The sequence below is a fragment of the Physeter macrocephalus genome, chromosome 4 (genome assembly GCF_002837175.3).
Source record: "Physeter macrocephalus isolate SW-GA chromosome 4, ASM283717v5, whole genome shotgun sequence".
Lineage (NCBI taxonomy): Eukaryota > Metazoa > Chordata > Mammalia > Artiodactyla > Physeteridae > Physeter > Physeter macrocephalus.
The window spans coordinates 18,860,598-18,877,614 of record NC_041217.1 but is presented as its reverse complement, the minus strand read 5'-3'; the positions used below and the strand labels follow the sequence as shown (position 1 = coordinate 18,877,614).

Genomic DNA, 17,017 nt, shown 5'->3' with positions numbered 1-17,017 from the left:
GCCGCTCCGCGGCATGTGGGATCCTCCCAGACCGGGGCGCGAACCCGGTTCCCCTGCATCGGCAGGCGGACGCGCAACCACTGCGCCACCAGGGAAGCCCTAGAAAAGAAGGCTTTTTAAAATTCTACTAGCGCTGTAGTAGATCCTTGCCCAAGAAAACAAGTCGTTATGACAGTGTTAGGACAGTGACTGGTTTTCTGGCTCCCTGTCTGTGCTTTATCAAACTCCAGTGCATCTTGGAGAAGAGCCCCCAACAGTCATTGAGGTTTAGAAAAAAGAAAAAGGGCAAATAAGAAACTTTGCCTCTTTCTGTTTTTTTTTTTCATCTTGGGGGTAATGCTTAATCTCTGTCTTTAAGAATGAGTTAGGGGCTTCCCTTGTGGCGCAGTGGTTGAGAATCCGCCTGCCGATGCAGGGGACACGGGTTTGTGCCCCGGTCCGGGAAGATCCCACATGCTGCGGAGCGGCTGGGCCCGTGAGCCATGGCCGCTGAGCCTGCGCGTCCGGAGCCTGTGCTCCGCAACGGGAGAGGCCACAACAGTGAGAGGCCCGCATACCGGAAAAAAAAAAAAAAAGAATGAGTTAGAAATCTTCCTGGCAGTCCAGGTCTGGAGGACATTCCAGATAGAGACACAGCTTCTGTCCTCATTTTACAGGATGTGGATCTGAGAAGCCGTGACATGTCTAGAGAATTAGGGGGTTTATTGTGCAGGCCAGGTGTCCTCAAACTTCCTCATTTCATAGCACCCTTAGTTTCCCAGTAATTTTTTTCATGACACCTCTAGGCTGAATGAAATTCCTAACTGTTCTCTTTATTAAGTAGTTAAGTTCAAGCAACTAGATAAATATTTATATCCCAGTAACTTAGTAGCCATTTGAAAAAAATAATATACATAAATTGAAGGAAAAGAAACTTAAATTTCGTTTATAAAAGATTTTGTTCTTAAATGTTAAATATTTAAATTACATTCTTATTTTTATTTCATTCTTAAAATGACATTAATTGAAAGAAAAAAATAATACTTTTATTTCTTTCTTGAACCTTGGACTCAGATTGGACACTACCATGCTTATTTTCTGTTTCCACAATGATTTTCCTGTGGTGTTTGATTTTTAACACAACAGCTGTGAAAAATCCAGCTTTGCAAAGATATGGCATCATTGAAAGGAATGTAGCACACACTAATGTTGAAACCGAGCCACCTTGAACTTGTAGTATGCAGTGTTTGACAGATGTTGAATATGTTACTGTTTACCTTAGATATTTAAAACATCCCGTGGTGTCCCTAGGAATTTCCAGTGGCTCCTTGGAACACCTTGCTGCATAGTTTGGGGTCCATAGGTGTTGGCAGTTGGGTAGTTATTGAAGATTTGGTAGCAGTGAAGAAGATAGTTTGGAGGATGGATTGGACGTAGGATTAAAAGGTGTGATAAGTGGTCAGGAAGCCAGAGCATGAGGGCATGGAGGAAATAAAGTAGGACATGAATTCAGGAAGTAAAATAGGAAGACAGTAACTTCTAGTTTTGTTTTGGTTGACTAGGTAAGTGAGTGGTAAATAACCTGAGCGAGGGAAGACAGAAGCACAGTTTATTAGGAGATACAAGTTTGGAACTGTTAAGAGTGGGAATGTCATGACTTGAGCTTTTAATTTACACAAACTGAAAGCTATGTAGTCTTAGCCAAAAGAAAATTAAAGGAAGAGAACTAAGAATTTAAGTAGGGCAGTATCCTTGGGCTATTTATATACCAGCAGTTCTCAAACTTTTTGGTTTCACACTTAGAAATGATTGAGGACCTTCATTTACGTGGATTATATTTATCAGTGTTTGCCATAAAAATTAAAATTGAGAAATTTAAAATTTATTAATTCATTTAAAAAATAGCAATAATAAACCCAACCATATGTTTATATAAATAACATTTTTTATGAAAAATAACTGTTTTCTAAAAGAAAACTTTTAGTTAGGAGAGTGGTATGGTTTTGCATATTTGCAAATCTTTTTAATTTGCCTTAGCCTCCAAAAAACTGCACTGTGTACTCATGAGAGAGTGAGAGCAAAAACTACAAATTACATCTTATTATTATCATGAAAATAGCTGTGACCTTGCAGACCTCCTTTGAAAAGATCTCAGAAACCCTCTGGGGTTTGTAGGCCACACCTTGAGAACTGCTAGTATATATACTAGAATAGCACGAGATGGGAAATTTGGCTACTGTTCCCTCATTGGTCCCGATTTACACCTGTGCCTCTCATCTTTTACATTTCCTGTAAAGTTATTAGTATTACGCTATGAGTTAATGTATTTGTTCTTTTTTTTTTGGTCTTCATTGCTGCACGCGGGCTTTCTCTGGTTGTGGCGACAGGGGCTACTCTTCATTGTGGTGCGCGGGCTTCTCATTGTGGTAGCTTCTCTTGTTGCGGAACATGGGCTCTAGGCATGCGAGCTTCAGTAGTTGTGGCATGCGGGCTCAGTAGTTGTGGCTCGCAGCCTCTAGAGTGCAGGCTCAGTAGTTGTGGCCCACGGGCTTAGTTGCTCCACATGTGGGATCTTCCTGGACCAGGGCTCGAACCCGTGTCCCCTGCATTGGCAGACAGATTCTTAACCACTGTGCCACCAGGGAAGCCCCAGTGTATGTGTTCTTGAAAAACTTTATGTTCTACAAAATGACATACTAATCAGGAAAAATAGGATTGGGGCAAACCACTGAAAACTTGCATCTTTTGTGGTTTCATTCAGATTGTGGCTAGGAGGCAGTCATTGAAGGCTCGAGGCCGGACATCCCACATGGGTGGCAGTTGATGCTGGCTGTTGGCTAGGAGCTCAGTGGAGGTGTTGACAGACAGCTGCAGCATGAGTGTCAGGGTAGTGAGACTTTGTATATGACAGATCAGGGCTCCAAAAGTGAGCGTCCAGTAGACAAGTTCGAAGCATCACTGTATGGTTTATGATTTAACCTCGGAAACCTCACATAGAGTCCCTTCTGCCATGTTGTATTGGTTGAACAGTCATAACCTTGCCCAGATTCAAGGGAGAGGATGTAGAGGCTTCTTGGTGGGAGGAGTATCAGAAAGTTTTTGGAAAAGCTTTGAAACCTGCGCAGATCCTAATAGAAGTTAAAATACAGTTGACGGGCATTTGTACCCAACATTGCAGTCAGCCATCGTTGCAGCCTTAAACCTTAGGGGTATTGCTCTCTCTTTTGATATATAGATCTTTGAGGGTATTTGCCTCCAGTAGATACTGGTGTTGTCAAAATTAAAGTCTGGGGCTTCCCTGGTGGCGCAGTGGTTAACAATCCACATGCCAATGCAAGGGACACGGGTTCGAGCCCTGGCCCGGGAAGATCTCACATGCCGTGGAGCAGCTAAGCCCATGCATCACAGGTACTGAGCCTGAGCTCTAGAGCCTGCAAGCCACAACTACTGAGCCCACGTGCCACAACTACTGCAGCCTGCGTGCCTAGAGCCCATGCTCTGCAACTAGAAAAGCCATGACAGTGAGAAACCCGCGCACCGCAACGAAGAATAGCCCCCGCTCACTGCAACTAGAGAAAGCCACGCACATTAACAAAGACCCAACACCGCCAAAAATAAATAAGTAAATAAATTAATTAATTTAAAAAAAATTAAAGTCTGATCCAGGGAGTAGGTACCCTGCTTCAACACTTTTTTTTTTTTTTTGAGCAGAAGGGGATATATAATATCTTTGAAACTTCTTCATCTGTGCTTCTGAAGCCCGCGTGCCTAGAGCCCGTGCTTCACAACAAGAGAAGCCACGGCCATGAGAAGCCCGCGCACCGCAACGAAGAATAGCCCCCGCTCACTGCAACTAGAGAAAGCCACGCACATTAACAAAGACCCAACACCGCCAAAAATAAATAAGTAAATAAATTAATTAATTTAAAAAAAATTAAAGTCTGATCCAGGGAGTAGGTACCCTGCTTCAACACTTTTTTTTTTTTTTTGAGCAGAAGGGGATATATAATATCTTTGAAACTTCTTCATCTGTGCTTGCACCTGCATTAGATGGTTTAATGTTATGTAAAACAATTTTTTTAAAGTACCACCTGTCCTAAAGGAATGCACTTATACAGACTTTCTCATTCTTCTGTAAGATTGTCATGTATTTTTAAAGCTTTCTCTTTAATTGTAAGTAAGCTTTTTCCTTTATGCTCCTTTGACATAAAACATTAACACACTGGGAGAAATCACGTACAAGGTGATGTGATTTTTCAGCATTATATTGACATTGTTCCCCTGTTTACCAACCATGAATGAGTCACTTGATCTTACCAAAATAAGTATAGCAGAACAGACTGTATATAGTTTTGATACAGTGGCTTACTTTATTGTAGTCTTCCCTTATTATATAATATTATGCACTTATATATGCATATTAATGTTTATGATTGTACATATATATACCTCACCAAAAAAATACTATAAATTATGAGTGATTTAAGGAATTTTGGGGGACTAATTTTTTAGTGTATGTGATTTTTGACTTACATGGTGATTTTAGAACCTAATCTCCATGTAGAATGCAACTTTGATACAGCTTGAGGTGCCTCTTAGCTATCCAGGTAAAGATGTCTGGAAGACCATTCAGAATACTGGGTCTGGTATCGGGACAGAGTTCTGGAGTAGAGACAAAACATTTTGGAATTTAATACATATGGCTCAAATGAATATGTATGAGATTATTCTGAAAAATTAAGTAGAAGACCATTAAAGAAAAAAGTCACAGGGAAGGTATGGTGTAGCAGGGTTTTAAAGTTGGAAGGATTTCAGCAGGAGGGAAACATTTAAGTGGAAGAAGAGCATGACATTGAGAATAAATATAGTGTAGTTATTCACCATCCAGAAATCAGTTTAGGGAACATATCTCTGGATTTGTTGCACATGCTTATATACAACCATATGCCTATAAATACATAATTTTACACAAATGGAATTGTTTCACAGCATTACTATAAAGTTGTTTCACAGTATTTCATGGAGCTCTTGCCTTGTCAACAATCTAGATATATCTCATCTTTTAAAAAATTAGAAATAATACCTAACTTATTGATGTTTACTTTTTCTCAGCCTTTGTAACTAAGAGCTTTACATAGATTTATTACCTTTTATTTCCCATCAACCTGATGGGTTCAATACAATTATTATCCCTCTCTTATGGTTAAAAAGCAGAACTGGCTTAAGTAACTAATTCAAGGTTGCACAGCTAGTGTGTGGTAGAGCAGTGATTTGTTCTCAGATCTGGTGGCTGTGTCATAATTTCTTTAAATAGTCCTCTAATGGTAATGATTTAGGTTCAGTTTTTTGCTGTAATAAAAATGCTCCGGTGAATATCTGTGTACCTCTACCTTTGTTTACTTGTTATTTCTCATTAGGATAAATTTTTAGGAATGAGATTATTCATTTAAACTTTTTAAGGAGTAAAATTTTAAAATTTTGTTTTTAACTTAAAACATTAGAAAACAGTTTGATATAATTTTTTGGAAAGATTTTTAACATGAATTAATTTTACTTTTGGTTTTCTGTCTCTGTAGGCAGCTGCTCCTCTTAAGACAAGGTCAGCTCCTTCTTTGAATAATACTTGTGCTACGTCTGAGGATTCCTTGGTCCTTTACAACAGAGTGGCTGCTCAGGGGGATGTGGTGCGTGAATTAAAAGCCAAGAAAGCAGCAAAGGAAGATATAGATGCGGCTGTAAAACAGCTTCTGGCTTTGAAGGCTGAATATAAGGAGAAAACTGGCCAGGAATATAAACTTGGAAATCCTCCTGCTGCGATAGTACAGAATGTTCCTTCTACATCATCATCAGATATTCTGGAAAGTAAATCTCTGTATGATGAAGTTGCTGCACAAGGGGAGGTGGTTCGTAAACTGAAAGCTGAAAAAGCCCCTAAGGTCAGTATCCTGGAACGAGTTTAGACACATTGTAAGTAAGCTTATGAGGTCAGGCGACCTAGGCTAGTCTCATCTTATGAGACATGTTGTCTGTAGACCGTCCGATTGAGTATTTTGACGTAACAGTCAACATTTATTGATATGTGCTATCTGCCAAGCTCTGGAAATATTAGTGCGAGGCAGCTTACCATCTGGCGGGGGCGTGGGGCTGAGGAAGAGCCATGCACAGACTATAATCCTGTGGGATATGTGTAAATGGCTCTCAGAAGTGTCTGCGTCTGTAAGCGGCAGGCAAGGGGGAACAGTTATAAAGGATATTTAAAGTAGTCCTGAAGTAGAAGAAGCCCTTTAAGGTGAATGACTTTCAGAGAAGGTACTCTTAAGTGTAGATCTGTGGTTCTCAAGCTTTATTGTGCATCAGAATTACCGGAGAGCTGGCTAAAACACAGGCTGCTGGGCCCTTCCTCTTGAGTGTCTGCTTCAGTAAGTCCAGAGCGTGCGGAGGGTACGCATTTGTAAAAAGTTGCTTAGGCGGTGCTGACGCTGCTAGCCTGGGACTGGGTGTAGAAGACGCACCAGCAAAAGGTCAAGGGATATTCAGGGAATAATTAGCTGTCAAGAGGTTTCTGACCAGTGACTGTTTCAGGTTTTTTGTCGGGGAGCCCTCAAGTGATACCACACTTTGACTGAAGTATAAATTTCATTCTCGTTTTAACGATATCTTTAGGCAAAACATTTAGCCAAGTGGGTGGTAGCACTGAGTGTGGGACAGTATTGCTTGTTCTCAATAAGAGGCAAAAGGAATGGCATCTGGGATAGAGAAGAATCAAGTTTCATAATCAAGACGTAGTTCTACTCAAATAGTAGCATAGTTCTAAAACATGATCAAACTAGTAGTGCTGTAACTGGATAAGCTACCAAAAACTGTAGAATCTGGGCTGTGGCATGAACACAGGGAAATGTGATGAACCACTGGGCTTGACTTACGTGACTGGAGGAGATCTGTTCTAAAAGGTTCCCGGGGATCTGTCGTCTGGTCACCATCCTGGGCTTTGGTTGGAGAACGATTGAGTAACTTGAGGTTGTAAATTCCTCACCTCATTAACAAGTTTTTCTGCATCTGACCCTGTCCCCTAAGATACTTGCATTCGTGGACATTTGACCTCTGCTGAGGAGAGCAGACACTTTGGGGAGATCTTGGGAAGTTATTATTTTTCTGTCTCTTCATTGTGAAGTGTGAGAAATCTTTTCTCCTTTCTCTTTAATGAGCCTGTTGAAGTCCTGCATAGCTGTGATGCTCTAAAACAGCTTTGCTCCAAGGAATAAAGGCTGGCAGGTGTATGGGTTGGGCATATAAATCCTTGATATTTCCTATCCTGTGGTGAGGTTAGGAGCATTTTGTACTCTCTGTATATGTCATACGCTAACTGTGGACCCTTTTCTAGATGTAATTTGAGGGGAAGGGCTTTGCTCTTTAAATTCCTTCATTCTGAGTAGAGTATGTGATATTCTGTGCTGATTCTTGGTCAGCTACTTACGTGTGGGGTAGTAACAACGGCAACCATTTTACTCAGAGCAGCAGCCAACTCCATTTCCCATCCTGTTGGGTTAATGGATTACATCCATAAAATAGCACTGTTGAAGTTATGAAAATCAGCCTGTGGGTAAAAAACTCTAAATTCCTTTGGAAATTGGGCAGGTACTTTCACTAGGTGCCTTTTGATAATGATAAATGTGATACTGAAATGAATCTGACTTCAGTGTAGTTTAACCTACATTTATTGAAAGCCTACAATGTACCATATCTGTGTTTCAAAATATTACTTATATATATATATATATTTTTTTCTCTAAATGCTAACAGTAGTAAATTGCTCTTTTTTCCTAGAGAACCAACACAGTTACTATGAATGGAAATGTTACGTAGACTATAGCTGGCACTGTTCACTACACATTACTATTTTTGCATTTAATCCTCACAACACCACATACAATAGTATTCAAATAATACTCCTTTCTTTATTTTTTGGTTTTAGTAGCCAATGAGAAACTACTTTCTGAAGTGAATATGAATGTGAAAGTAACTTCCTGAAGTTTGCAAAGCGTGGATTCCAATTTTGACTTATTCCCAAGTTATTTCCAGTTAGAGACATTCTAAGCACCAGAGAGTCACGGTTTTACTAGTTTGTTATTATTTATTAAGCAAGCCTGTGCTTGTTTTAACATTAATAATTTGTCTAAGCCGCTTTATCAAAGCCGCTTTATCATTCCATTTCCTACGTCATGTTACTACCACTAAAGTAAGGAAAGTGGTCGGCTGAGGTTTTATAGTTACAGGTTTCAACGAGACTTTTCTTCCTCTCTTCGTTCCCCCCCACCCCCTTTTCTTTTTCGGGATCAGATCAGTGATTCCGGGCACGAACTTTTAAGCCTGAAGGCAGAATATAAGCGTAATAAAAGCCTTCAAGTTCACCCTCTGCTCCCCTTTCCTTTTCCTCCTGCCCAGTAGACTGTTGCGTTAAAGTGGGGGATCCAGCAGAGTGTGAGGTGGAAATCCAAGAACACGCCAAATGTTTAATAACTCTTACTGCGGGCTGACTTTAACAGTTAAGGCCACTTTTCAGATTTTAAGTGTTAACTTTGAAAGTTTTAAAGTGACAGTTCCAAAAATTAAAGTTTTGATTTTGAACAGATTCCTCTGATTTGAAATTTGAGTGAAGTGTTTTGAACATGAATTTATAGTATTTCTTGAAATGGGAGTCAGAAAATGGTAAATCAAAGGTTTTATGGAATACTGTGACACTTCAGACTCCAGGACAGGGCTTGGCAAACTGTGGCCTGCACCTGTGTTCTGGAAGTGAAATGTGACTGGAACACAGCCACACTTACTAGTTTACATACTGTCCATGGCCGTTCTAGCGCCGTAATTCCAGAGCTGAGTAGTTGCAACAGACTTGCAAAGCCTAATATATTTACTGTCTGGCCCGGGCCCTTTATTATTGAAAAGTCTTTCCCTTAGAGGAAAGACTTTTCAGAACCTTTATAGTTAAGGATTTAAAAAATTGAAGTAATGAATGGCAGCAAAATCAGATGATGACTACGTTGAATCAAAATAATAATCCACAATTGTTTCGTCTTGTCAAACCTCGTCTATGTCGAGGGGGTGCTGGTCACCTTTTACTTCTGCGCTGGCAGCATTTTAATTCACAGCACCTTGCATTTCATGCCCCCAGTAATTCATCTTAAATGTTTCGCCAACCTTTGCTCTTTTGTATTTTACACCAATGTTTTTGGTTTTAAAACCCAAATCACAGTTTATCAAGAAAGGAAACACATTGTTATATCCCTTTGTCCATTAAACAGGCTGTTCTAGAAAACCACTACTCCTCACACCCACCCCAAATAGCCTTAAGAATTCTCAGGCCAAAAAGTAAATGTACTAGGCGGAGAAAATGAGAAGAAACAAACCTGTCTTTCCCTTGATGGTTTTGAGCTTCTTGTTTGGGATTTGTGTTAGTGGGTTTCTGCTATATTTGTATGTGGTACTTAATGCAAACTTACTTTTGCTCTAAGCAAGTATAAATCCAACCATCTTGTGAAACAAGACATTTCACAAGACTTACTTCAGCTGCAGGATCGTCTAGGAAAATCAGAGGAGTTTGTATTGATTTATTTGTGTCAGAAAAGTAGCAGATACATTGTGATGTAGGAAAGTGAACCAGGTGAGAAACTGCAAAACCAGGTGTTCTAATCCAGGTTGACTGAGGAGTCTGGACCCTTTCCTGTGCTGTATTGGTTTCTGGGATCCAGGTTCAGTAAACGGACTGTTTCTTACAGGCTTAAGCTACACATAGATTTCTAATCCATTGATTTAGAGAAAAAATGCCTTTCTTTAAAAACCTTCAAACCTTAAGTTTGCTGAATCTCCAAGCAGACTTTTTAATACGATACAAGCTTCGCACTCCCCCTCCCGCGTTTGAAAGAGTCCCTCTTCTGACTACCATTCACCACCAACCCCCGCCCCCGACCCCCCAGCAAAGTGAGAATCTTTGCTCTGGGGAGTCGTCATTAGCGTGTGGAGGTGTAATTCCCTCAGCTGTGTTAGTAAGGAGCAAAGGTGGGTGACTGAGTAGAGTTGGAAAAAAATAAAGTTTGAAAAAAGTATTTTTTAAAGCTTTTTTCACTGATCCTTGAGGTGCTGAGGCCATTTTGAAAGGTTCTGTTCTTACTGTTTTGAATTGGTTAAGTTCTAGGTTTTTCTTTTTATTAAAGTTGCCTCCTTTCCCCATGGGGAAATGTTTCCATCTAGTGGCTGCCGCAAAAACAGTTTGTGTACTTTTCATGCATTCCAGCCAGGTGTGTTCTCATCCATTTTCTACATTTTCAGTCATGTTTTAAATCATTCTTTCAGTGTCATTTTTACTTCCTCAAATTCTCATCTTAAACCTTTACTGAAGTCTTTTTGTAGGCTGTTTCCATTCTCATTCATCCGCATCAACAATTATTTACTGAAAACTTTTTTCTTGTCTGTGTTGGCACATGTTAGGTAAATTTAAAACAGTCTTTGTCCATCAAAGACTAAAGATCTGTTAACAAGTGCTTTTTAACATTCTGCTGTTGTGTAATCTTTTACTACTGAGTAGTACTATCCAATTTCTCTTTGTAAATGTCTTTTAATCCAGAAGACTAGAATATTAAAAGAAATTATTTTTTTTCTCATTCTATGAGACGTATTCAAGTAAGAATCAAAGACCTCTTTTGAAAAAGCAGTGTTCATGGCATGTTAGTTAGTAGGATTAAAATGAACGTTGAAATTTAGATCATTGTCTCATACCTTCTATAATGCGATGCATGCTATTGTGTTCAAGATGAAAGACTCTGGAATAAACCGTAGATTAAAATTCTCGCTCTACCACTTACTGTATAACTTTGGGTAAAGTACTTAATCTTTCTAAGCTTTTCTTCTTTCTTCTATAAAATGGATAAGGGTTGTTTTGAGAATTAAATAAGATGGTCCATGTAAAGCACTTAGCATAGTATCTGGCACAGAGTAAACAGGCCATAAAATGATAGTAATTAAGTTTTATATTGATAATTCTAATTCTTTCAAGAATCTTTAGGTACCTTCTAAATCATCAGATAAGACTGCATAGCAAGTAGTGTGATTTCACTGTTTCGAAAAATAACCTGAATAATTTAGTTAACTAATAATAATTTAGTTGGAGAGGATATAGACATATATAATTTTACTCCACTTTTAGAATATTTCATTCAGTAATGAAGTGGTTTGTCCATATTAATTTTCTCCTTTATAATATTTCAAATTGTAGTCTTGCCACACAAGGGTTTTTCCTTTGTGAAATGTGTGCCATCTGACTTTAAACTCTAGTCAATACCTGCTTATAGTATAAAATGAAACTTCTTTCAAAAAGGCCTCTTTTTGTAGAAATGCTTACAGGAAAGTCCCTTAACTATTTTATGCCATTTTCTTTCTTTTAGCAGATGGAAGTTTCTTGATTCTTGTGTGTCTGATTAACTGTGTTCTTTTTCTTAGCATTTTGTTGTGGAAACATTCAGTTCTAAAGACAGAATATAAACAAGAGACAGGTCAGGAGTACAAATCAGACAACCTACTCATTCCTCTTAGCAATTTCTCCTCTTACCTTTACTTGCTCTGTGATGCCTAGTGTGGCAGACTGTAACAGGCAGCAAAGCTGTATCATAAAGTATTGGACAAGGAAATGTCAGTTGCTGTTTTGTACATGCAAATTCTTTGAAGGTATACCGGTTCTTCTTGTGTTCCTTTGACCCCCCTTTTAGTATTCTTTCTGCTTCTGTTGGGTTCCTCTTAGCTATTTGGAGCGCTGTTAGAACGTAGCCATAAAACTTGGATAAGGTAATTGGGAGGCACTTTTTCTCTGTTTTGATTGATGCCTTGACTTTCCAGTGGTATGGTATATAGTATATAGTGTAGTTTGTGGTTAGATGGTATCACCTTTCAGGTAAGGTGTCCAGCGTGGGCCCTTTGCCTGTCCTTCTCTGCTGAAGTCACAAGTGTCTCAGTTGGGCTGAGTATTTCATTCTTTTTCATCATAATTCTGTTGAAGTATCAGAGGCTGATATATATAGGTGAATGTCTAATTAAAACCTCAACATACCTTCTCATTTCACTGTAAATTTTTAAGAGTGTTGTAGCTATTTTTTTGTTGAGTCCATACTGTGGGCTTTTTTTCCAGGGCTGTATTTAGTGTCTCTTTAATAGGCTGAAGAAAATAAGGATTCATACAGGCAAATTCTGATTTTGTAAATTCTGGCTCCACTGTTTACAGTCCCAGGGCTTGGAAACTGACAGTTTGCTGGGATGTTCTATAATTTGTCTGTTTACATACGTAAAGCGTAAAGTCACAGTATTATATGTGTATGTGCACTTATGTTTACTTTTATGATTTGTATATAGATTTATGATATTTATATTTTGAACTTTTCTTTAGCTTTCATCTGCTATTTTAGGCTGACGATTTAGCTCCTTTGTGCTTGGGTTTCTCCATGATGATTATTTACAGGGATATTTTGGTGGTAGTTAATGATTTTTAATAACCATTGAAATTTTCAGAAATTTCGAAAAGCGTTAAATACTTATCTTTTTTTTCTCGTTTATCTCAGGCTAAAGTAAATGAAGCTGTAGAATGCTTACTGTCCCTGAAAGGTCAGTATAAAGAAAAAACTGGGAAGGAGTACGTTCCTGGTCAGCCCCCATCATCACAAAGTTCAGATTCAAGTCCATCCAGAAGCTCTGAGCCTTGTGGTCCAGAAACACCAGAGGCCAAATCACTTTTTGACAAAGTAGCTACTCAAGGAGAAGTAGTTCGAAAACTTAAAGCTGAAAAAGCTTCTAAGGTTAGTGTGGTATTATGTTTGTGTGTTTTTGTTTCTTACACTACAGGCCGTTTTCTTTGCCTGGAACCCTTTGTGTCCCGTCAGATCTGGCTGACTTCTACCCGTGATGTTGGTTCTCAGCTCTTTCATCTTGCCTCTTAGAGAAGAGCTCGTTGATCCTAACCCCCATCCCCCATCCCAACTAGAGTGGCCTGGTCATTCTCCTATGACACTGCCTTTCTCTGACATAACACTTAAATCGTTTTAACAGCTAGTTTAATTGGTAAGTTGTCTGTAAGATCCTTGAGAATAGGGACCTAGACCGTATCAGTGCCTGGCATATTGTAGGCCCTCCATGCGCACTGTTTGGTTGACTCATCCTCCTCAAGCTCTGTCAGTCTCAAATGGCAGGTTTTATCTTGAGCTCTAGTATAGTGTGCACTAGTTGTATTATCTTTATAGGAGGAGGATTTGTTGGTACCAATTCAGATGAGTGGAGAACAGTAAGTCGTTATAGGTTTTGAAGTTTAACCAGTAATATAGAAACTTGATTACTGTCATTTTTTATAACTGAAATGTTCACTAATGTAATTTAATGACTCAAATTACAGTAGAATACATATTATATCCTAGTGCTTTCTGATAGGACTTTCTGAGATGGTGGAAATGTTCTCTAACAGTTCTGTCCAGTACAGTAGTTACTAGCCGCAAGGGCTGTTGAGCCCTTGAAATGCGGCTACGTGACTGAGGAACTGAATTTTAAGTTTTTATTTACTTTAATTTATTTAATTTATTTATTTATTTATTTATTTATTTATTTTTTGTGGTATGCGGGCCTCCCTCTGCTGTGGCCTCTCCCGTCGCGGAGCACAGGCTCCGGACGCGCAGGCCCAGCGGCCACGGCCCACGGGCCCAGCCGCTCTGCGGCATGTGGGATCCTCCCAGATCGGGGCGCGAACCCGGTTCCCCTGCATCGGCAGGCAGACGCGCAACCACTGCGCCACCAGGGAAGCCCTATTTAATTTAAATTTAATCGGCCACATGTGGCCAGTGGCTATTCTTTGAACAGTGCAGTTATAGTACAGTTTTTTAGTCAGTATTTTCCAGTTCTGTTTCTTGTGCTTTTATTCATTTTCAGTAGTGTGTATTTAACATTCTCCACCCCTACCCCATACCCTCTGCCTTTGTGTTTTCAAATCTGCTTATAAAGCGTTGGACATTGGTTCTTAGACAGTGATTTGAATTAAATGCTCTCTTCTCTCTTTCCTCTTTTATTAAAGGATCAAGTAGATACAGCTGTACAAGAACTCCTTCAGCTGAAGGCACAGTACAAGTCTCTGACGGGAGTAGATTATAAGCCTGTCTTTGCCAATGGGGTTGAGGAAAAAGATAAGAAAAAGAAAGAAAAAGAAAATAAATCTGAAAAGCAGAATAAAACTCAGAAACAAAACGATGGCCAAAAGAAAGACTTTTCTAAAAACCAAGGAAGTGGGCTGTCATCAAGTGGACCAGGGGAAGGACAAGGGCCTAAGAAGCAGACCAGGTAATAAAACGTGGAAACTTCATTTGAAGTGAAGCAAAGTTTTGGATGAAGTGAACTTTTAATTATTTTTTTAAAAAGACAAATGTTGGTTACTTTGACTATCACATTAAATTGGAGAATGCTAAAGGTATAATGTCAGCAGATAATTTTTGTTCATTTTCTGTTTATTTAAATAGGTAACACATTCATTTGCTTGGTTCAAGAATCTTAGAATATAAAAAGTTCAGTGCAGTCTCACTCCTATGCTGCTTTCCCATCTTCCCAGTTCCTCCTACCACCATAATGAATTCGTAACCACTGCTACTAGTTTCTTCCCTATCCACTGAGAGATTTTCATTTGCTTACACAAGTAAAAACAAACATATGTGTGTGTGTGTATATATATATATATATATTTTTTCCTCTTCTTCCTCCCTTGTAACACAATTGTTAGCCTAACTGTACACATTGTTTTGCACTTTTGCAGATTTTTCAACTGAAAATCTTTTGTGGGGACTAAACGAGAACTTTGTTCTCAATAGGCTTTTAAAATTGGTTAAATATAAAACAAAGCTGGTTTAAAGACAGCACTGTGGAATAGATGGTGTTTCAATATCTTCTAATCCCTATGAACAATATGATTCCCCCATTATCCACATCCCAAAATTAGAGTGAACTTTATGTGAGGTTCACTGTAAGCTGAACCTAAGTTAGGCTTTTGTTAGCAACTACTATTTAGAGATACTTTGGTGTTAGATTTGTTTAGCTGAATTTCAAATTCTGCCTCTCATCACTCACAGTATACACACAGTGTCTCCTCAAACAAGAGAATACAACAGTTATTTTCTTGCCTATTGACTGGGTGATCAGCATTATAGAATAGTAGAAGTGAGAATAGAACTTCTCATTTTTTACCTTCTGACTGCTTGTGAAAGGGCCAGATTTCATGTAGGCATTTTGTTGAGATGTATCAAAGTGAAACGATGGAGAATTCAAACATATATACATTAAGATTTTAAGCCAATAAAGCCTTATTTGTAAACTCTAAAAAGATGTACCTTTTATAAAACATAACTAATGGGTAGATTTTTCTATGTGGATCATAAGACCACAGTTTCCTGAATAATGGTTGGTGTTTCAATAAAAAGATTATTGTCTAGAATAGTTTTTTTTTATTTCTTAGAGTCTATTGCACAATCACCATCATTAATGACTTCAAACATTTTTTTTAACATCTTTATTGGAGTATAATTGCTTTACAATGGTGTGTTAGTTTCTGCTTTATGACAAAGTGAATTAGTTACACATATACATATGTTCCCATATCTCTAGAATAGTTTTTTTATTGCAGATGTAATTTATTTTGGAAGCATCTGTCTGCACCTTTTATTTACTGTGGTTAAAGGAAAAACTTATAGAAAAAAAACTTACATGTAAGGATATAGATATATCCACACTTATATATTGAGACATATATACATATAGCCATTGTCTTTACTACTTTTTACATATTACTTTCAATGAGACACTGATCTTACTAACTATATTTTTATCTGGATTGAAACTGGCAAAAGATTCTTTTTATTTTTTAGTGAGAACACTGTGAATAGGCTCTGTCTTTGCTACAAATACATTTCCTTATAAAGAACTTTGTAAAAGGAATGTCTGCATTAAAGTCATAGCTTTTGTTACACCTATTAGCTTTCCTAGCTTTTGGTGGATAGCATCACACGATCTTTTAAGAGATGATTGAACTGTTTTCTAGGTTAAAAACATCATGGGAATGAATATAGAAGAGATATAAATATAGAAATAACTCAGACTGAAGAAAAAACCAAGCTATTTTGAGGTTTAGAGGTTAATTTCCATTCAACCACAAAGCGATTGCTGGATGAAGAGATTTGTATTTTATTTTTTATATCTGCAGGTTGGGTCTTGAGGCAAAAAAAGAAGAAAATCTTGCAGATTGGTATTCTCAAGTGAGTATGGGTTCAGTTGATGTTTATGTTTTAAATTTCTCAAAGGCTACTTTATGTTTAGATTCTAAAATCCAGACACAAAGTAATAATGCATAATGCCTTTAATAATACATAGCATAGTCATGTAACATGTCAGTTTTCAAAGCAATGTCACAGAAAGTATTGAATTGAGAAGTAGCCCTATGAGATAGTCATTATTTGATTTTTTTGTTTTGTTTTGTTTTTTTGGTGAGGTAAAGGGATTAGTCACAAAATAGTAAAACAGCAGAAGCAAGGTTAGAATTCAAGTTGTCTTAAGAATTTAGAGCCCTGGTGTTTCTCAGTCTAGAATGATCCATTTTACACGCACATTAAGAGGATGCACCAACCAGGGGAAGCCTCCAGACTTGAAGCTTGGCTATCATACTCTTGGCACTTATACTATAATTTTGGTTCAATTTAGGCTTCATAGACTATATTTTTCTTTTAAAAAGGTCATCACAAAGTCAGAATTGATTGAATACTATGATGTAAGTGGCTGCTATATCCTTCGTCCCTGGGCATATTCCATTTGGGAATCCATCAAGGACTTTTTTGATGCTGAGATCAAGAAACTTGGTGTTGAAAACTGCTATTTCCCCATGTTTGTGTCTCAAGGTGCATTAGAGAAAGAGAAGACTCATGTTGCTGACTTTGCCCCTGAGGTAACTTAGCCTGCTTTATTTACTTTTGCGTTTTCTGTCATG

The 17,017-nt window shown here is 38.3% G+C and overlaps 1 protein-coding gene across 1 annotated transcript in view; it reads left to right on the top strand.

The window, feature by feature from the left end:
* Positions 1–17,017, top strand: part of EPRS1 (glutamyl-prolyl-tRNA synthetase 1) — a 75,967-nt gene that overhangs the window by 41,296 nt on the left and 17,654 nt on the right. The window contains exons 18-22 of the mRNA XM_024130550.3: positions 5,556–5,915; positions 12,579–12,812; positions 14,072–14,334; positions 16,241–16,292; positions 16,766–16,975. Coding sequence (XP_023986318.1) covers positions 5,556–5,915; positions 12,579–12,812; positions 14,072–14,334; positions 16,241–16,292; positions 16,766–16,975 — 1,119 coding nt within the window. The remainder of the gene's footprint in view (positions 1–5,555; positions 5,916–12,578; positions 12,813–14,071; positions 14,335–16,240; positions 16,293–16,765; positions 16,976–17,017) is intronic.